The 23,956-nt window shown below is 43.3% G+C and overlaps 1 protein-coding gene across 1 annotated transcript in view; it reads right to left on the bottom strand.

Moving 5' to 3' along the window:
• Positions 1-1,553: 1,553 nt before the first annotated feature.
• LOC124115550 overlaps positions 1,554-23,956 on the bottom strand; it is a 46,209-nt gene continuing 23,806 nt past the window's right edge. Inside the window, exons 15-22 of the mRNA XM_046476578.2 lie at positions 15,012-15,130; positions 14,571-14,649; positions 12,250-12,377; positions 11,526-11,598; positions 5,511-5,638; positions 4,067-4,139; positions 2,813-2,943; positions 1,554-2,653 (exon numbers count right to left, since the gene is read on the bottom strand). Coding sequence (XP_046332534.1) covers positions 2,571-2,653; positions 2,813-2,943; positions 4,067-4,139; positions 5,511-5,638; positions 11,526-11,598; positions 12,250-12,377; positions 14,571-14,649; positions 15,012-15,130 — 814 coding nt within the window. The 3' untranslated portion in view covers positions 1,554-2,570. The remainder of the gene's footprint in view (positions 2,654-2,812; positions 2,944-4,066; positions 4,140-5,510; positions 5,639-11,525; positions 11,599-12,249; positions 12,378-14,570; positions 14,650-15,011; positions 15,131-23,956) is intronic.

The raw sequence follows: 23,956 nt of genomic DNA, 5'->3' as shown, positions 1-23,956 counted from the left end.
TTTCAATTATTTGGTTGTTTTCTCGAAATTTCGAGTTTCTTTTCGTTACTTCGATTATATTTTCGTAATTTTAAATTATTTCCCCCTTGTTTCAATTATTTACTCGTTATTTCAATTATTTTCTCGTTGCTTCGAGTTTGTTCTCGTTACTTCGATTATTTTCTCGTAATGGCGATTATTTTCTCGTTATTTCAAGTTTCTTTCCGAAATTTCGAGAAAATAATTTATTGAAATCGAAATTTTGAGTTTTTTAAATAAACTTCAAATAACGAGAAAATAAATGAAAAATATCGAAGTAACAAGAAAAACTTGTTATTTCGAGCAAATAATCGAAATAACGAGAGAAAAAAATCGAAGGAACGAGAAAGAGCTCGAAATATCGAGAAACTATCTGAAACAACGAGCAATTTCGATTTAAAAAAAAATATGCTTCCATTGTGGCACCATTAGGCTTTCGTAATCTACGGAGTTCCCATGGTGTTCACTGGATTGTAGTAGAGAAGACAAATTCGATCAGATGCACAAGGATAGGATGATGTTTCAGTGTATCGAGTATAGCGGCGTTGGTCGCGGTACTATGAATTCCAGACAAACAGCTCAGCGCAAGAAGGCGAACACAACTGTGCCAGCACATCACTACAAAGGTTGAAATCTTGTCTTTCTTCCGATGAAATTGGTCGTCCCGGAGATTGTAATCCTGTGACAACAGCACGGAGCTAAACAAACATGATTTAGTCAATTACGGAAGATTATGTCCATGCACCGTGGTCGTTAAGTTTTCATATCCCCTGTAATTGTCCAATGGTGACAGCTGAACTGACAGTTAATCTTCATGACAAACACGCTTTCTACACATAATGACGTGACCTCTAATGACAATTAAGCTGAACGTGATGGCGTGATGATAGATATATTAAAAGGTGACATGTGTATAGGTGACATGTGTAGTTTCAGCTAACCATTTTCTTGTATAGGTTTCAGAACAATGTGATTTAGAACTATATTTCCATATGAATAAAACCTGCATGAAGATGTGTTTCATGTTACCAAACTATCAAGAGTTTTCCAGTTTGGCAAATTAAAACTGAAATAGTCAGGACACAATAAACTGAAACAGTCAGAACACAATAAACTGAAACCAAACTGATAGCAGAATACGTTCCCTCGTTCCTCGAAGCACACCCGGTGAAACCTATGATGAACGATGTGTCGCGGTCGTGTGATCACAGTTACGGTGACGAAACATATAATAATAATTCATATTTTAATCTGTGAAACCGACCGATGGCAATCTTTCGCGAGAGGAGATAGTTTCTGAAAATAATGTAACCCAATCTCTGATGAAGACCAGTTTAATGATCTAAAAATCTCCAACAGGTTGTACATTTTATACATCTTTTATCAAAACACCAAACTAATTAGATAACGGAGTTTGTGTAACGGTCATGTTCACACATTCTTTAGTCAGAGGAAGACAGTCGACCGTGACTTCAAGGACACTGTCGTTGTTCCTCAACATCTGCATATTTGATATCAGAAATGAGTAGAACTTCTAGGATTCATTGTAAACTTTATTAAACTTAATTCAACGCCTACATAGTTGTACTTGTAACCTTAACAACGTAGGGGAGTAACATGTAAACAAAGGCGGATCGCAAAAGTTATCAGGTTGCATGTTTCTAATATTTAAACACGAGAGCTGATTTCCCAAGGAGACACGAACAGACATGCTGTAAAGACACGTCGGATCGTAAACCTGCTCATAGTTTAATCAAATATGTTTCACTCGTTTTAGCCAAACGTCTGTGCTCTTTGATCATGTCATAAGTCAGCAACTGCAAACATTGACACGACCTGGGCAAAGTTGATCATCGGGGATACAGGGTCATTGGCTGGGAAGATTGTTACGCCCGACACACACTTATATCCTTAGACGTTACACAATCTATATTGTGACGTCTTTACATTTTAATACTGAAAGGTGAGTGAGATAGATGTGTTGGGTTTAACGCCGCTTTAAACAGTACTCCAGTTATATCACGGCGTGGCCTGCTTGATGTTGGAAGAAAGCCCGAAGTGACGCAGGTCTCAGACGTTTACCACTTCACGGAAATCCAGGGGTTTGATGCTGACAAACCTAGAAACATAATCGGGGCTAACCAGGATTCGAACCCACGATCCTAGGTTTCTGGCGTGACCCAAGCGACGCAACTTTATACAGCGAATGATGGCGTCTTAAACTACTGGGTCACCCGTGCCCGCTAAAACTGTAGTTATGAACGTGTGGAGGTGCGTTTACAAGGAATAACACATTTCTATTGTCTTTTCACATGCATACAGTAAACATGACTGTTCCTCTGATTCAATAAATATAACACACAATTCGAAGCATTCTCGAGAAACAAGAGTTTACAGGGGGTGCGTACCCTTCACCGCAAGGAAAGGTTTTCAGTTATAAATGTACATGCAGACACCCACCCCCACCCCCCAAAAAATAAATAAAAATACCCATTCTGCTTAATCATTCCAACAACAAGTACGTAAAAAACTACTAAGTATTTGTGTGTTTACTACTCATGCAACTGTGGCAGCAACAGCTTGGATGCTATAGTCAGGAGGAGCAAACTCAGGATCGAAGAATCCGTCGAGCCACCTGAAAACAAAATGCAACACAGAAGGTTATAAACTATTTACAGAATATATTCCATCGACGGTTATATAATTGTTCAAAGAAAACATAACATGTATTACGGCACTAAATGAAAGCGAATGACATAAGTGCGTGAGTGGTTAATTATGGAAGTAAGCAGACCTGATGAGCAGAGGTCCAAGTGAGATGACATTGACGCTGTGAGGAGATCCTCCTTCAACTTGCTGCCGTCACATACAGGGTCAGTTGTTTCCGTCACAGCCTCCAGGCAACGCAACAGCTCCTTCAGAGATCTATGCGACGCAGGAAATATTGCCTTCACTGATTCAATGAATATGTCAAGCTATTCAGGCATATATCTTATATTCTCGTAGAAACCCTCTTCTGACACGTCACCGATATAAATAGTCGTGGGAAATAATCGTCATTCATCTGACAAGTAGCTATACAAGTGTCTTAAAAATAGCATTCACGTAGGGTGGTATAAGATGTATAATTCTTGAGTTAGAGTGGTGATCAAGGGTGACGTAGCGGCAAGGGTGATAGAACTGAGCCCATTCTTCCACCCGTCCAGGAATTATAATGATGGAAGTGGGTATCTGGCAGTTGGAAGACTCCTGACTCCAGCCCCTCAACCTCCAGACTCCCGTCCTTCAACGCAGGGACGCAACACACGGCGAATAGATTGCCTTCTTTAGTCGGCTCACACGACTACTACTTATAAGGTTATGGGGAAAATTACAACTTAGTACGAACATAATATTCAACATTGTAATATTTTCATTGAAGCCACATTCATCGCCAACATTGGACCGAGTTGTATAGCTGAAGCTATTTTAGCATAGAGTGCAAGCTTTTCTTTACTGATGCTAGTTATTGGTGAGTTGGTTTGGTGTAACGCCGCAAGGAACAGTATGTCAGACGTGTCATGGCGTGTCAGGTGATGCACGTCTCACACGTTTACCACTTTAGCGAAACCCTGACAAACCCAGAAACATAATGGTTGCATTTGTGGCTCTGATATACATGCAACAACGGTGAATAGTCGAACCTACATTATTTGTATTTATACTTTATCAATACACAAGTGAAGTCTTTATCAGATAATTTATAACGAGAGACATGGGTCAATACACCTTTTAACGTCAAATACTGTAACTATTAAATTTCAATACGTTGTTAACTCGCGTGCAGCTCGGTAGGAACGATTTCAAATACACTACGACTGTAAACATATAAATATAATATAACTTGAACTGCCATTGTAGTATATCTTCTTTGACTAATACTAACTACGATTAAATGAATACAAGTGCAAGGTATATGTTTTGGGACTGCTGCGCCAAATCACACTGCACTGATATTTCCTCTAAGTACTTAAACATCGAAACCTCAGGGGAGATAAATCTAACTTACTTGCACGTGGTAGATCTGTCACTGATATCGGCTTTGTTGAAATTGATCTCACATTGGCATGTGGAAGTAACCGCTGTAATAGAACACAGGCTAGATTACAATAGTGCGTGCGTCACCAGATGCATGCTTTAAGACAACTGATTTACTCTCACTGTCAATGAATCGAACAAATCGTAAACCTCAAAATGAGCATAATAATTAACATGAACCAATTTTTGATAAGTAATTAGTTTTCTGACCACAATGTTTAAAAGCAACGTGTCTATGTTCGTCTATTGTTCAGTGTTAGAAGAAAACTTGTAAAATATTTGATACATACTAACGGAAAAAAGTAACTGTGCTTCATATAAAGTTCAATGAAAAAATAATTTAATCTGAAATTATATAATGCAACTTTAAATACATTTTACGAAGACCTCGCCTCGACTTTAAGGTCGTGATTCACAATTTGCACGAGCATGTTTGCGTGTTTGTTGGGATCATGATACTCACACACGTGTTTTTGTTACTGTCACCAGCACACAACGATTGTTTAGCTATCAGGTGCTCCTAAAACACTTTTGTTTAACCGTAACACTTACGCAACTACACGGCTTGCTGAAAAATCAATGTCTACATGCTATGGATATGCTACAGGCAGGAATGGCGCACAACGAAGTCCAGCGACACGCACAGTTCTGCTTCCATGTCACGCCTAGCTTGGTGTAGACAGCAGTTGGTACATGCGTCCAGGTTTCACTTTGGCAGCTCTGATGGTCGCGCATGAGTCCAAGAGAATGTTTTAGCGACGCTTGCGTTACTCAACGCCGTCAGTTTTATGGTGGAAGTGAAATGGTATGGGATGGCATGACAACTCATGGAAGAACACAGCCCATCATAGTTAATGGCAATTTGAATTGCGGCACGAAGGTTTTGTCAATGAGTTGTAATGATAAAACATTGATCCGACAAAAGACCAAATATTATGTTGTTATTTTCAATAACTTAACATTTACACCACTTTACATGAAGCACAGTTACATTTTCCCGCCAGTATAGATGGAGAGAGATAAAAAAAAAATCACCACTGAGATATAACAAATAGTGATGTAGCCCTACTAAAGAAATAAATAATTGAATGAAATAAAAATAATTCTGCCTGAAAACGAATGCCTCTTGAGCAAATATCTGTGTCTCAATACACTCAATGGTAGATTGCTTGCATATAGAGCTAAATACTAGACGTGTCTATGTGCATCAAGGTATATGCAAATATTATTAAGTTAATAGCATCTGCTCCGCTTTGGGACCAATGCGTGCCTTCCACTGCCCAAGATTCGCTCCGGGTTTGGTCGTCTGTGTGGACCATTCTGAAGTTGTAAACGTCCGCGACCTGCGTTATTGCTGGGCTTACCTTGACCTGCCATACAGACAGATGCTAAGCAGTTATAACAGTAATACGTACGGCAGTCGCTTGGACCAATGTCAGTGAATGTCGACTCTACAATTTTGCCGATGTACGTTTGGGTCGTTGCGGAGCCGCAGCCATTGGCGACAGACGCTAAAAAGCATGAAGTTAGCTTCTTGACCTCACTGGAGAAGAAAGGAAAAAGAGACAAATGTCTGGGTCTCATGACTCGATTATTCATCACCCTGCAACTGGTTTTCCGGTCGATTAACAGCAGAATTTGGACACTGGCAATAAATCCGATTGTTTACTCTATGAGAAATCATATTGAATCTGATTACATGTATTCAAGGCCCTCGTTCACATTTCACAAGGCCCTTGAATTCCTAAGGCGGATTAAACAGAATTTTGTTTGAAAGAATGGATATATTTGGGAAATAATAATAATAATAATAATAATAATAATAATAATAATAATAATAATCCATTAATAAGTCCATTAATCTCCCATGATAGTACCATAATACATTTAGTACTATGTAATCCTTCGTACCAACATTTCATTGGTGCGATGATAACCTTCGTATGAATGATTCCCTTTGTACGATGATATACCTGGTACTATGCTACGCTTCGTACCGCTTCGTACCATCATACACTGTGAGACATGATACACAGTGAGCCATGATAAACTGTGAGCCATGATACACTGTTGACCATGGTACACAGTGAGCCATGATACACTGTGGTACCTTAAACACTGTGAGTCATGATACATCGGAGACATGATACACAGTGAACCATGATACATTGTAGGCCATGGTACACATTGATCCACGATACACTGTGAGACATGATACACTGTGAGCCATGATACACTGTTGACCATGGTACACAGTGAGCCATGATACACTGTGGTACCTTAAACACTGTGAGTCATGATACATCGGAGACATGATACACAGTGAACCATGATTCATTGTAGGCCATGGTACACATTGATCCACGATACACTGTGAGACATGATACACTGTAGGCCATGATACACTGTGGTACCTGAAACACCGTGAGTCATGATACACTGTGAGTCATGATACACTGTGAGTGATGAAACACTGCGAGCCACGATAAACTGTGAGTCATGACAGACTGTGAGCCACGATACACTGTGAATCATCATACACTGTGAGTCATGATACACTGTGAGTCATGACACACTGTGGTACCTGAAACACTGTTAAGCCATGATAAAATCTGAGTCATGATACACTGTGAGACATGATACACTATGAGTCATGATACACTGTGTGTCATGATACCCCGTGGTACCAGAAACACTGTGAGTCATGATACACCGTGAGACATGAAACACTGTGAGTCATGATACGCTGTGAGACATGATACACTTTGGTACCTGAAACACCGTGAGTCATGATACACTGTGAGTCATGATACGCTGTGAGACATGATGCACTTTGGTACATGAACCACTGTGAGCCATGATACAATGTGAGTCATGATACACTGTGAGACATGATACACTGTGAGTCATGATACACTGTGAGTCATCATATACTGTGGGTCATGATACACTGTCAGCCACGATACACTGTGAGCCATTGATACACTGTGAGTACTGATACACTGTGGGTCATGATACACTGTGAGTTATGATACACTGTGAGTCAAGATATTGTGGGCCATGATACACCGTGAGTCATGATACACTGAGAGTCATGATACGCTGTCAGACATGATACACTTTGGCACCTGGAACACCGTGAGTCATGATACATTGTGAGACATGATACACCGTAAGACATGATACACTGTGGTACATGAAACACTGCGAGTCCTCATACACTATAGGTCATGATACACTGTCAGCCGCGATACACTGTGAGCCATGATACACTGTGAGTCATGAGACACTGTGAGTCAAGATATTGTGGGCCATTATACACTGTGAGTCATGATACACTGTGAGTCATGATACTCTGTGGTACCTGAAACACTGTGAGCCATGATACACTGCGAGTCATGATACACTGTGAGTCATGATACGCTGTGAGACATGAAACACCGTGAGTGATGATACACTGTTAGACATGATACACTGTGAGTCATGATACACTGTGGTACATGAAACACTGTGAGTGATGATACACTGTGAGACAGGATACACTGTGAGTCATGATACACTGTGAGTCATGATACGCTGTGAGACATGATACACTTTGGTACCTGAAACACTGTGAGTCATGATACACTGTGGGCCACGATACACTGTGGGCCATGATACACTGTTGGCCATGATACACTGTGAGTCATGATACACTGTTGGCCATGCTAAACCATTGGCCATGATACACTGTGGGCCATGATACACTGTGAGTCATGATACACTGTTGGCCATGCTAAACCATGGGCCATGATATACTGTTGGCCATGATACACTGTGAGTCATGATACTGTGTTAGCCATGATACACTGTGGTACCTGAAACACTGTGAGTCATGATACACTGTGGTACCAGAAACACTGTGAGTCATGATATACTGTTGGCCATGATACACTGTGAGTCATGATACAGTGTTAGCCATGATACACTGTGGTACCTGGAACACTGTGGGCCATGATACACCGTGAGTTATGATACACTGTGGGTCATGATACTGTGGTCCATGATATACTGTAGGCCATGATACACTGTGGGCCATGATACACTGTGGACCATGATACACTGTGGGCCATGATACACTGTGGGCCATGCGAAACCATGGGCCATGATACACTGTGGGCCATGATACACTGTGAGCCATGATACACTGTGAGCCATGATACACTGTGAGCCATGATACAATGTGGGGCATGATACACCGTGGGCCATGTTACACTGTCGGCCATGATACACTGTGGGCCATGATACACTGTGGGCCATGAAACACTGTGAGCCATGATACACTGTCGGCCATGATACACTGTGGGCCATGATACACTGTGGGCTATGATACACTGTGGGCCATGCTAAACCATGGGCCATGATACACTGTGGGCCATGATACACTGTGAGTCATGATACACTGTGGGCCATGATACACTGTCGGTCATGATACACTGTGAGTCATGATACAGTGTTAGCCATTATACACTGTGGTACGTGAAACACTGTGAATCATGATACACTGTTGGCCATGATACACTGTGAGTCATGATACAGTTAGCCATGATACACTGTGGTACCTGGAACACTGTGGGCCATGATACACTGTGAGTTATGATACACTGTGGGCCATGATATACTGTGTGTCATGATACACTGTGGGCCATGATACACTGTGGGCCATGATACACTGTGGGCCATGATACACTGTGGGCCATGATACACTGTGAGTCATGATACACTGTGGGCCATGATATACTGTGAGTCATGATACACTGTAGGCCATGAAACACTGTGAGCCATGATACACTGTGGGGCCTGATACACCGTGAGTTATGATACACTGTGGGCCATGATACACTGTCGGCCATGATACACTTAGGGCCATGATACACCGTGAGTCATGAAACACTGTTGGTCAGGATACACTGTTAGTCATGAAACACTGTGAGTCATGATACACTGTAGGCCATGATACACTGTGAGTCATGAAACACTGTGTGTCATGATACACTGTGAGACATGATACACTGTGAGACATGATACACTTTGAGTCATGATACACTGTGAGACATGATATACTGTGATCCGTGGTACACTTTGAGTCATGATACACAGTGGGCCATGATACACTGAGGGCCATGATACACTGTCAGCCATGATACACTGTCAGCCATGATACACTGTAAGACATGATACACTGTGAGTCATGATACACTGTGAGACATGATACACTGTGGGCCATGATACACTGTGAGTCATGATGCACTGTGAGTCATGACACAATGTTGTACCTGAAACACTGTGAGACATGATACACTGTGAGACATGATACACTGTGAGTCATGATGCACTGTGAGTCATGATACACTGTGGTACCTGAAACACTGTGAGTCATAATACACTGTGGGCCATGATACACTGTGAGTCATGATACACTGTGAGACATGATACACTGGGGGCCATGATACACTGTGAGTCATGATACACTGTGGTACCTGGAACACTGTGAGTCATGATACACTGTGGGCCATGATACACTGTGGTACCAGAAACACTGTGGGCCATGATACACTGTGAGACATGATACACTGTGAGACATGATACACTGTGAGTCATGATACACTGTGAGACATGATGCACTGTGAGTCATGATACACTGTGAGACATGATACACTGTGAGACATGATACACTTGGGGCCATGATACACTGTGAGTCATGATACACTGTGGTACCTGGAACACTGTGAGTCATGATACACTGTGGGCCATGATACACTGTGAGACACGATACACCGTGAGACATGATACACTGTGAGACATGATACACTTTGGGCCATGATACACTGTGAGTCATGATACACTGTGAGACATGATGCACTGTGAGTCATGATACACTGTGAGACATGATACACTGTGAGACATGATACACTGTGAGACACGATACACCGTGAGTCATGATACACTGTGAGACATGATACACTGTGGGCCATGATACACTTTGAGTTATGATGCACTGTGAGTCATGAAACACTGTGAGTCATGATACACTGTGGTACCTGAAACACTGTGAGACATGATGCACTGTGGGCCATGATACACTGTGAGTGATGATGCACCGTGAGTCATGATACAATGTGAATCATGATACACTGTGGGCCATGATACACTGTGAGTCATGATACACTGTGAGACATGATGCACTGTGGGCCATGATACACTGTGAGACATGATACACTGTGGGCCATGATACACTGTGGTACCTGAAACACTGTGAGTCATAATACACTGTGGGCCATGATACACTGTGAGTCATGATACACTGTGGGCCATGATACACTGTGAGCCATGGTACACTGTTAGCCATGATACACTGTGGGCCATGATACATTGTGAGCCATGGTACACTGTGAGCCATGATACACTGTGGGCCATGATACACTGTGAGCCATGATACACTGTGAGCCATGGTACACTGTGAGCCATGGTACACTGTTAGCCATGATACACTGTGGGCCATGATACATTGTGAGCCATGGTACACTGTGAGCCATGGTACACTGTGAGCCATGGTACACTGTTAGCCATGATACACTGTGGGCCATGATACATTGTGAGCCATGGTACACTGTGAGCCATGGTACACTGTGAGCCATGATACACTGTGGGCCATGATACATTGTGAGACATGATACACTGTGAGCCATGGTACACTGTGAGCCATGATACACTGTGGGCCATGATACACTGTGAGCATGATACACTATGGTACCTGATACACTGAGCTAACTTATACACTGTGAGGCATGATGCTTGTCGTGATGCGACACTTTTCTTAATCTGGGGCACGGGTGGCCCAGTCGTATAAGGCGCCGCGATTCGCTGTGCAGAGTTGCGTCCCTTGGGCACGCCAGAAACCTATGATTGTTGGTTCGAATCCCGGTTCGCCCCGATTATGTTTCTAGGTTTGTCAGCACCATACCCGTGCTCACGGGTTTCACCGAAGTGGTAAACGTCTGAGTCCTGCATCACTTCGGGCTTTCCTCCCACATTAAGCTGACACGCTGTGATATAACCGGAATACTGTTAAAAGCGGCGTTAAACCCAACTCACCCACTCACTCTTCTTAATGTGATGCCGCTCATGATAAACTCCACTTCGTACTGACATCAATGATATTCTTCGATGACACACTGCGTACGAATGATATTTGTTGAACCTGATGACCGTCCTTTTGTACCCTCGGTAGTTGTTATCATATTTGGATAGATGTACAAGTATGTTTTTTGCTAATGCAAGTTTAAAGTGTACATTATACAATGGTTATAGAATTCGGATATGTATGTGGTTAATGTATGTTTAATTACGATGTAGTTACTGTAGAGATGAAGGCAGCTTGGAATACGAACGTGCATTTCTTGGAGTTGTCACTGATATCAGCCGTGATGTAGGCGATCTGACACGCACAGTTGGATTTGCTGGCTGGGTGAAGAGACAGATATGACTAATTTAGAATAATTGTTATTGGACTTTGTTATTTTCTTACAGAAAATACATAGCATCAAGGCACTGTTGCTCATTGTATAAAGCTGAATGTGCTATGCCATCAAGTGTGGCTGTATCTAACGATTCACCACAGTTCGTAAAGCGTTGGGATGTAAGACACCGTCAACAATGGTCAAACCAGTTTGCAGATGATGTTCTTGATATAATTTATTCCAACTGTAACGCTATATATTCCACACACATATCTGAGCCCTTTGATTTCTGTGAAGAGGATGTTGAAACATTCTCCACGAATGAAAGGTTCCTACAGTTAAAGAAAAACAAACATTCCTACAGTTAAAGAAAAACAAACATATATTTTGACACAACACACAGACCAATGATGGTTCCAGACATCGTCCTGAATGTTCGTGCTTACACCTTAACATTGTAAGGGGAAGTGAAACGTTAACACACGGACATGCGTACAAACGCGCCAGGCTATGACTTCATTCTGGTGAGCTAAATCTTGTAAAATCGTCTTGTTTTTTTAAACTTTCAACATTATTGTTACGTTATTGTTACGATGTGTAGAGGATGACATGTTTCATTCTTTCGTATCAAAAAGAGACCACAATTTACACATACGACAATCTGTGTCGCCCAACGCTGTCATGCTGGTGTCAATGTTAGACGCGAGCGTGCGCAGGGTTGTACTTCCGTCACATCCGGTTCCGGATGTTCCGATCAGGCAGCCAAGAAAATCCCGAAGAGCTCTGTGGAAGGCCGGCAGGTACAACAGGTAAAAATAAAGAAGACAACATCAGCTGAAAGTCCCACCCACACGGGGGCGGTCGGGTAGCCAAGTGGTTAAAGCGTTCGCTCGTCACGCCGAAAACCCGGGTTCGATTCCCGACATGGGTACAAAGTGTGAAGCCCATTTCTGGTGTCCCCCGCCGTGTTATTGCTTGAATATTGCTAAAAGCGGCGTAAAACTCACTCACTCACTCCCACCCACACGCTATCATCATCTCCAACTTATAGATATACAGGAAGGGAAATAACTCTGTCACTTGTTCAAGAGAACACAACACGCAACCTTGTTTCACAACCATATTTTTAAAGGTAAATTAAAAAAAATTAGCAGCTCCAAGTGATTGAGAGATATACCTTTACTTGCCTACAAGCAGTGCCTCGGTATACATTCTCTCGACATAGCGACAGGAATGTGTGTAAAGTTCCAGGTAATACTGTTATAAGGTTAAAAATGCATCTCAGAAACGAATGATAATAAATAGAACCCATTAGATATAGTTCGTGACAGAACTGGTAGTTGGAAAGGAATCAATAGAGAAAAGACATTTCACATTTATCACAAGTGTATTCTGGACATTTCATATTTATCATTGGATTGGTCCCTGGCTATTATCCATGAGTTAATGAAACAAATGGGGAATTACAAGGTATAATCCATTTGGAGCTTCGGAGCGAGTCACGAAATCAATAGAGAGATGAGCAACCTGGCACGTAGGTTTTTGGTATTTTTCCGATGGTGACACACATGAGTTCATGGTAAGATATAAACTTGTAACGAATCAAATGGAGGTATTGAGACATGTGACAAGGACAGGTCAGGCTCGAACACTATAGAATGATACCCTCAACATTAGGAGAGTGGTGCGCGGTTTACAGTCGATCGAGGCGAATCCCGATCGTTCTAAGTTTCCACCAGCTAGTGACGAGCCTGGCCAGTCTGATCCTGTTCTGTATTGATAGATGGGCTGAGAGTAAGTAAAACTATGTGAGTATAAACTGGTGTTGCGTTTCTTTATTATGCGTGTGTGAATGCTGATAGAGACAACTTGGAGTAAGGGTCATTAGACCAATCACTCCTTGACGGAGCCGAGCCGTGGTGGACAAGGCGAGGGCAATGTCCTGGCTTAAGTGACCACAAGGACCAGGAACGGCAATACATTTAGTAACTGTATTAGGGTCGCACTGGACGCCCGAAAGCAGTTACGACAATACTTTGTCAAACAGCGGGTCTCGGGCCTGTGTTAAGATACTAGTAGGCTGTGGTCGTGTAATGTCAGCTCGGTACGTGAGGAAGTTGGGTGTGCGTCGCCTTGAACATTGTGCTCTCTAATAAAGTAATTTACGGAAAATAATTTCAGTTTGGACAGAATGACATTACATATGTCATTAGGGTGTCAAATATGTTGATAATATAGGATCATCATTAAGTATTTTACGTGTGATTCACCAAATCGCATACGAAAGTTATCTGAAATATTGTCATTCATTATTACAGTGAAATCAATGGTCAGTGCTAGTACCACTTTTCTGCTTGTCCCGGTGAACACGATACGTGTCACATAGGTAGGTCCGACGTCATCTTATACCCTGCGCTAATTTCAAACACATCCAAACACCACCACACCACCACCGCCACACCTCTACGCCCAACTATCTGCACCTGCGAGGGTTGAATTATGATACGTTCGAGGCCTCATATAGAAGGAATTATGTAATAGTGAAATCTTGTGGACATTACGTGACGTCATGGAGGTATATCAACAAAAAACTCAGTATGTTGAACAAATATGACAAGTAATTAAAATGTGACCTTTGGAAAACGGACAAACTTGAGGAAGTACTTGCAGATTGTTGTTTGGAATCAGGCTGGAAATGGTGAACCCAGATTTCATCCATATTCACAAATCGCTGCAAGTACCTTTCTGACTCAGCTTCAAACAACATGACAGGCTTGGGTAACTTTTGATGTTAAGCCCCTTTTCTACATTTACTTCATCACTGCACGTTCCTCAGATCTGTCACAGACCTCTGCTTAGTTTGTTGACGTTTCAGCCACACAGAGAGGTGCTACAACTGCACGCGACGTCGGAACACGCAGGGGACACACCTACATGTATCGTGGGCAGTCAAAGCCGACCCACGGTGATACTTACGTGCATTTCAGACTGCTGGTGCTCATATCAGCCTTCGTATAATTCAGTTCACACGCACATGCTGATCCATCCGGGAAACCTGGTGACGAAAGAACACCAAGTTGCGCTGTTTACTGTTGTATTAGAAATAATCCTAGCGTAGTATTAGAAATAATCCTTATATTAGAAGGAAAGTGAGAGCAGCAGTATAGTCCATACATACTGAAGCACTTCCCTTTACCATGGAGGATGTTGCCAGTACACGTGTACTGTTTCACAACAAAATCAAGGATGCTGAATAATAAACGCAAATGCCGTCGGATACGCTGATATCAAACTCTTACGTACGAAGTTGATGACTTTGATCCATCAGCAGTCATTTGTTGAGATTGTGTTTATCAATACCCACGTCAGGCGATCATCTGCTGCAATCAGTCTTTACAATGTTTTCGGCATACTTACTACAGCTAGTGGTTGCCAGGGCAGCCTGCGCTGAAGTTGCCAACTGAGCAACACTTGTCATGCCGTCACATCCGGTCTGAGATTTTCCCGCGAGACAGGAGATAAATGCCTTGGTCTCACTGCAAGATCAACATGATATGATAAAGTGAAGATCCTTCTCGGACATCTACAGTCCGTTTGACTCCAAATGAGAACGATGAATTGCAAAATAACACGAAATCCAGAAAAGTGTATGAAACATCAATACGGTACTTGACCATGAATACCCTGTGCCCAACAAAATCTTAATTTTGTTTATTTCAAGACCCATGACGGATGAAGTTCTTTAAGAAACTATCATGTAATTTTGTATAGAAATGTGTACATGACACGTAGGGGGGACACACCGAGGAAGGCACAGCGCAAGCACGCATGCACTGCACGTTCTGTGGTAGGGGAAATGACTGAGCGTTAGAGGGGCCGTCTCATGATAATGTCAGTCGCAATCTGACTCGCTCATTCCATAGATCTCGTCGTCGGAACTGCTGGTACCTGAACCGACTGCCACTATTATAGGTTGGACTGTTGCTGGCCGTAGTCCATCTCGTGACCAATAACGTGGCTCTATCTACTCAACGACTGTGGCCACACAACGCCTCCATGTTTCTACTGTTACCCGACCACGGGATAACTTTACGAGTTGTTCAACGTCTCGTAATTTGAACGTTGTTTTCGATCGTCCAACGTCACCCTTGACGATGCCCCATACCAACTCGATTGGATTCAGGGCGCAGTGATAAGGTGGCAGTCGTAAAACAGCGTGACCCTGACCCTTGATGTAACTGTCAACTTTATACACGGGGTCAGGTTTCATGGTTTTGATGATTTCATAGAGCTGTGGTTTCGTCGCTCGAGAAGGAAAGGTAATGTTCCTCCGTTGCAGCCAAGTAACCATGTCTCCTTTACGGTTATTAGAGGTTGGAGTCTTGCTTTCTGGATCCTGCACACTACGATACCGTGCACTGTCCATGACAATGAGAGACTTGGTAGGCAAAGCACTGACTAATTTATCTTTCACCCACTCCAGAAATACATTGCCGTTCATTTCTGTGTGGTAGTCCCTGTTGTCTTTGGCCTTGGCTCTAAAGACGAGGTCACAGTCTGGGAGAAAACCCTGACTAGCAGAACCAGCATGGAGAACTATGAGTCTTTCACCCTTTTCCATTGGTAACTTTCTACCAGACTCCTTACAGTCACCACTGGGTACCCACTGACTGCTGGCTGTGTGTGACGCATTTACCCATGTCTCATCTAAGAAGACGGGCTCATATCCTTCTTCACGGTTCTGCTTGATGGTACGAAGGTAATGATTTCGGAGACGAACAATGTCAGACCGTTCACACAACACAGCCCTATTTTCTCCAGTTATCTTTTTGTATTTGTAACCCAATGTATGCAACAGCTGCCATAGTTTGTACTTTGTAACACGTAAATCATGGTCAGTTTCAAGGTGTTTCTTCAAAATTCTTAGGGACAGGAACTTATTTTCTGAGTGCAGTTTAACAATTGCACGTCTGACTTGATCCCTCTGAAAACTGTCTAATTTATCAACCTTGCGTGGTTTTGACATGTTCCCTACCTCTTTGGCCTGACTATTTGTATCTCGTCGACTAACAACATTTTTAAGTTTCTGAGGGGACATACTAAGAGCTTTTGAAGCTCGTTTCAAGAATTTATTAATTGCATAAAAAGGCTTTGCTCTTTCTGCTTCACTTCTAAAGAAATCATACACATTCAACATCACCTGTTTAACATCTGCTGAGTAGCGCATCTTGTCATTGAATGAACACGGTCACTGTGTAGCACGTGCAGACCGTGCTTGCGCTGTTCCTTCCACTGTTTGTCCCCCTACGTGTCATGTACACATTTCTATACAAAATTACATGATAGTTTCTTAAAGAACTTCATCCGTCATGGGTCTTACAATAAACAAAATTAAGATTTTGTTGGGTACAAGGTATTCATGGTCAAGTATTGTATTGATGTTTCATACACATTTCTGGATTTCGAGTTATTTTGCAATTCATCGTTCTCATTTGGAGTCAAACGGACTGAGTGTGTCATGTCCTGCTTCCCCTCCCCGGGGAAACAGTGACTCGACATGTGGAGACTAGTGCACCATTTGCCTACCCACTCCGACCACGCCCGCAAGGATAACATGGCTGCTGTGGAGCTTATAGTGGATCCTCAGCAATATTTCCGTTGTAACTATATAGTAGTAATTCAGTAGGTCACTCGTACTCAGGTTAGGAGTCTGAGTTTCAGTCATATTTCATTTCCACGAAAGAGTAAATGTAGTATATTTCAAGTGTTTCATGTTGTCCATGAAACCGTTATATTGAACTGACGTATATACGTAAAGGCAGGATTGTGTAATCACTGCCCACTTGAAGGATTGTGTAATCACTGCCCACGTGAAGGATTGTCTAATCACTGCCCATGTGAAGGATTGTGTAATCACTGCCCACGTGAATGATTCTGTAATCACTGACCACGTGAAGGATTGTGTAATCACTGCCCATGTGAAGGATTATGTAATCACTGCCCACTTGAAGGATTGTGCAATCACTGCCCACGTGAAGGATTGTGTAATCACTGCCCACTTGAAGGATTGTTTAATCACTGCCCATGTGAAGGATTGTGTAATCACTGACCACGTGAAGGATTGTTTAATCACTGCCCACGTGAAGGATTGTGTAATCACTGCCCATGTGAAGGATTGTGTAATCACTGCCCATGTCAAGGATTGTGTAATCACTGCCGATGTGAAGGATTGTGTAATCACTGCCCACTTCAAGGATTGTGTAATCACTGCCCATGTGAAGGATTGTGCAATCACTGCCCATGTGAAGGATTGTGTAATCACTGCCCACGTGAAGGATTGTGGAATCATTGCCCACGTGAAGGATTGTGTAATCACTGCCCATGTGAAGGATTGTGTTATCACTGTCAACTTGAAGGAATGTGCAATCAATGCCCTTGTGAAGGATTGTGCAATCACTGTCCACTTGAAGGATTGTGCAATCACTGCCCATGTGAAGGATTGTGTAATCACTGCCCACGTGAAGGATTGTGGAATCATTGCCCACGTGAAGGATTGTGTAATCACTGCCCATGTGAAGGATTGTGGAATCGCTACCCATGTGATGGATTGTGTAATCACTGCCCACGTGAAGGATTGTGCAATCACTACCCATGTGAAGGATTGTGGAATCACTGCGGATGTGAAGGATTGTGGAATCACTGCCCATGTAAAGGACTGTGCAATCACTGCCCACGTGAAGGATTGTTTAATCACTGACATCGTGAAGGATTGTGTAATCACTGCCCATTTGAAGGATTGTGGAATCACTGCCCACGTGAAGGACTTTGTAATCACTGCCCATGTGAAGGACTGTGTAATCACTGCCCATGTGAAGGATTGTGTAATCACTGTCCACGTGAAGGTTTGTGTAATCACTGCCCACGTGAAGGATTGTGTAATCACTGCCCATGTGAAGGATTCTGCAATCACTGCCCACGTGAAGGATTGTGCAATCACTACCCACGTGAAGGATTGTGGAATCACTGCCCACGTGAAGGATTGTGTAATCACTGCCCATGTGAAGTATTGTTTAATCACTGCCCACTTGAAGGATTGTGCAATCACTGCCCATGTGAAGGACTATGTAATCACAGCCCATGTGAAGGATTGTGTAATCCCTGCCCATGTGAAGGACTATGTAATCACTGCCCATGTGAAGGACTGTGCAATCACTGCCCATGTGAACGATTGTGTAATCACTACCCATGTGATGGATTGTGTAACAACTGCCCATGTGAAGGATTGTTTAATCACTGACCATGGGAAGGATTGTGTAATCACTGCCCACGTAAATGACTATGCAACCACTGCTCATGTGAAGGATTGTGTAATCACTACCCATGTGATGGATTGTGTAATCACTGCCCATGTGAAGGATTGTGTAATCACTGCCCATGTGAAGGATTGTGTAATCACTGCCCACGTAAAAGACTGTGCAATAACTGCCCATGTGAAGGATTGTGCAATCACTGCCCACGTGAAGGATTGTTAAACACTGACAACGTGAAGGATTGTGTAATCACTACCCATGTGAAGGATTGAGTAATCACTACCCATGTGAAGGATTGTGTAATCACTGCCCATGTGAAGGATTCTGTAATCACTGCCCATGTGAAGGATTGTGGAATCACTGCCCATGTGAAGGGTTGTGCAATCACTGGTCACGTGAAGGATTGTGCAATCACTGCCCATGTGAAGGATTGTGTAATCACTGCCCACGTGAAGGACTATGTAATCACTGCCCATGTGAAGGATTGTGCAATCACTACCCAAGTGAAGGATTGTTTAATCACTGTCCATGTGAAGGATTCTGCAATCACTGCCCACGTGAAGGATTGTGCAATCACTACCCATGTGAAGGATTGTGTAATGACTGCCCATGCTAAGGATTGTGTAATCACTGCCCATGTGAAGGATTCTGCAATCACTGCCCACGTGAAGGATTGTGCAATCACTACCCACGTGAAGGATTGTGGAATCACTGCGGATGTGAAGGATTCTGTAATCACTGCCCACGTGAAGGATTGTGTAATCACTGCCCATGTGAATGATTGTGTAATCACTGTCCATATGAAGGATTCTGGAATCACTGCCCACGTGAAGGATTGTGCAATCACTGCCCACTTGAAGGATTGTGCAATCACTGCCCACTTGAAGGATTGTGCAATCACTGCCTATGTGAAGGATTGTGTAATCACTGCCCATGTGAAGGATTGTGCAATCACTGCCCATGTGAAGGATTGTGCAATCACTGCCCATGTGAAGGATTGTGTAATCACTGCCCACTTTAAGGATTGTGAAATCACTGCCCATGTGAAGGATTGTGTAATCACTGCCCATGTGAAGGATTGTGGAATCACTGCCCACGTGAAGGATTGTGTAATCACTGCCCATGTGAAGGATTGTGCAACCACTGCCCATGTGAAGGATTGTGCTATCACTGCCCACGTGAAGGATTGTTTAATCACTGACCATGTGAAGGATTGTGCAATCACTACCCATGTGAAGGATTGTGTAATCACTGCCCATGTGAAGGATTGTGTAATCACTGCCCACTTGAAGGATTGTGTAATCACTGCCCATGTGAAGGATTGTGTAATCACTGCCCATGTGAAGGATTGTGCTATCACTGCCCACGTGAAGGATTGTTTAATCACTGACCATGTGAAGGATTGTGCAATCACTACCCATGCGAAGGATTGTGCAATCACTGCCCATGTGAAGGATTGTGTAGTCACTGCCCACTTTAAGGATTGTGAAATCACTGCCCATGTGAAGGATTGTGTAATCACTGCCCATGTGAAGGATTGTGGAATCACTGCCCACGTGAAGGATTGTGTAATCACTGCCCATGTGAAGGATTGTGCAACCACTGCCCATGTGAAGGATTGTGCTATCACTGCCCACGTGAAGGATTGTTTAATTACTGACCATGTGAAGGATTGTGCAATCACTACCCATGTGAAGGATTGTGTAATCACTGCCCATGTGAAGGATTGTGTAATCACTGCCCACTTGAAGGATTGTGTAATCACTGCCCATGTGAAGGATTGTGTAATCACTGCCCATGTGAAGGATTGTGCTATCACTGCCCACGTGAAGGATTGTTTAATCACTGGCCATGTGAAGGATTGTGCAATCACTACCCATGCGAAGGATTGTGCAATCACTGCCCATGTGAAGGATTGTGTAATCACTGCCCACGTGAAGGATTGTTTAATCACTGACCATGTGAAGGATTGTGTAATCACTGCCCATGTGAAGGATTGTGGAATCACTGCCCACGTGAAGGATTGTGTAATCACTGCCCATGTGAAGGATTGTGCAACCACTGCCCATGTGAAGGATTGTGCTATCACTGCCCACGTGAAGGATTGTTTAATCACTGACCATGTGAAGGATTGTGCAATCACTACCCATGTGAAGGATTGTGTAATCACTGCCCATGTGAAGGAATGTGTAATCACTGCCCACTTGAAGGATTGTGTAATCACTGCCCATGTGAAGGATTGTGTAATCACTGCCCATGTGAAGGATTGTGCTATCACTGCCCACGTGAAGGATTGTTTAATCACTGGCCATGTGAAGGATTGTGCAATCACTACCCATGCGAAGGATTGTGCAATCACTGCCCATGTGAAGGATTGTGTAATCACTGCCCACTTGAAGGATTGTTTAATCACTGACCATGTGAAGGATTGTGGAATCACTGCGGATGTGAAGGATTGTGTAATCACTGCCCATGTGAAGGATTGTGTAATCACTGCCCATGTGAAGGATTGTGCAATCACTGCCCATGTGAAGGATTGTGGAATCACTACCCATGTGAAGGATTGTGGAATCACTGCGGATGTGAAGGATTGTGGAATCACTGCCCATGTAAAGGACTGTGCAATCACTGCCCATGTGAAGGATTGTGCAATCACTGCCCACGTGAAGGTTTGTTTAATCACTGACATCGTGAAGGATTGTGTAATCACTGCCCATTCGAAGGATTGTGGAATCACTGCCCACGTGAAGGACTGTGTAATCACTGCCCATGTGAAGGATTGTGCAATCACTGCCCACGTGAAGGATTGTTTAATCACTGACATCGTGAAGGATTGTGTAATCACTGCCCATTCGAAGGATTGTGGAATCACTGCCCACGTGAAGGATTGTGTAATCACTGTCCATGTGAAGGATTCTGGAATGACTGCCCACGTGAAGGATTGTGGAATCACTGCCCACGTGAAGGATTGTGTAATCACTGCCCATGTGAAGGATTGTGCAATCACTGCCCATGTGAAGGATTGTGCTATCACCGCCCATGTGAAGGATTGTTTAATCACTGACCATGTGAAGGATTGTGCAATCACTACCCATGTGAAGGATTGTGTAATCACTGCCCATGTGAAGGATTGTGTAATCACTGCCCACTTCAATGATTGTGTAATCACTGCCCATGTGAAGGATTGTGTAATCACTGCCCATGTGAAGGATTGTGCTATCACTGCCCACGTGAAGGATTGTTTAATCACTGACCATGTGAAGGATTGTGCAATCACTACCCATGTGAAGGATTGTGCAATCACTGCCAATGTGAAGGGTTGTGTAATCACTGCCCACTTGAAGGATTGTGTAATCACTGCCCATGTGAAGGATTGTGGAATCACTGCCTATGTGAAGGATTGTGCAATCACTGCCCATGTGAAGGATTGTGCTATCACTGCCTACGTGAAGGATTGTTTAATCACTGACCATGTGAAGGATTGTGCAATCACTGCCCATGTGAAGGATTGTGTAATCACTGCCCATGTGAAGGATTGTGTAATCACTGCCCATGTGAAGGATTGTGCAATCACTGCCCATGTGAAGGATTGTGTAATCACTACCCATGTGAAGGATTGTGGAATCACTGCGGATGTGAAGGATTGTGGAATCACTGCCCATGTAAAGGACTGTGCAATCACTGCCCATGTGAAGGATTGTGCAATCACTGCCCACGTGAAGGATTGTTTAATCACTGACATCGTGAAGGATTGTGTAATCACTGCCCATTCGAAGGATTGTGGAATCACTGCCCACGTGAAGGACTGTGTAATCACTGCCCATGTGAAGGATTGTGCAATCACTGCCCACGTGAAGGATTGTTTAATCACTGACATCGTGAAGGATTGTGTAATCACTGCCCATTTGAAGGATTGTGGAATCACTGCCCACGTGAAGGACTGTGTAATCACTGTCCACGTGAAGGATTGTGTAATCACTGCCCATGTGAAGGATTGTTTAATCACTGCCCATTTGAAGGATTGTGGAATCACTGCCCACGTGAAGGACTGTGTAATCATTTTCCACGTGAAGGATTGTGTAATCACTACCCACGTGAAGGATTGTGTAATCACTGCCCATGTGAAGGATTCTGCAATCACTGCCCACGTGAAGGATTGTGCAATCACTACCCACGTGAAGGATTGTGGAATCACTGCCCATGTGAAGGATTGTGGAATCACTGCCCACGTGAAGGATTGTGCAATCACTGCCCATGTGAAGGACTATGTAATCACTGCCCATGTGAAGGATTGTGTAATCACTTCCCACGTGAAGGATTGTGTAATAACTGCCCATGTGAAGGACTGTGCAATCACTGCCCATGTGAAGTATTTTGTTATCACTACCCATGTGATGGATTGTGTAATCACTGCCCATGTGAAGGATTGTGTAATCACTGACCATGTGAAGGATTGTGTAATCACTGCCCACGTAAAGGACTGTGCAATGACTGCCCATGTGAAGGATTGTGTAATCACTACCCATGTGATGGATTGTGTAATCACTGCCCATGTGAAGGATTGCGTAATCACTGACCATGTGAAGGATTGTGTAATCACTGCCCACGTGAAGGATTGTGCAATCACTACCCACGTGAAGGATTGTGGAATCACTGCGGATGTGAAGGATTGTGTAATCACTGCCCATGTGAAGGATTGTGGAATCACTGCCCACGTGAAGGACTATGTAATCACTGCCCATGTGAAGGATTGTGCAATCACTGCCCACGTGAAGGATTGTTTAATCACTGTCCATGTGAAGGATTGTGTAATCACTGACCACGTGAAGGATTGTGTAATCACTGCCAATGTGAAGGATTGTGTAATCACTGTCCATGTGAAGGATTCTGGAATGACTGCCCATGTGAAGGATTGTGTATTCACTACCCAGGTGAAGGATTGTGCAATCACTGCCAACTTGAAGGATTGTGTAATCACTGCCCATGTGAAGGATTGTGCAATCACTGCCCACGTGAAGGATTGTGCTATCACTGCCCACGTGAAGGATTGTT

This window comes from Haliotis rufescens, unplaced genomic scaffold, assembly GCF_023055435.1.
Source record: "Haliotis rufescens isolate VD_foot unplaced genomic scaffold, xgHalRufe1.0.p SCAF_6, whole genome shotgun sequence".
Lineage (NCBI taxonomy): Eukaryota > Metazoa > Mollusca > Gastropoda > Lepetellida > Haliotidae > Haliotis > Haliotis rufescens.
The sequence above is the reverse complement of the archived record's forward strand: the minus strand, read 5'-3'. Positions and strand labels throughout refer to the sequence as shown.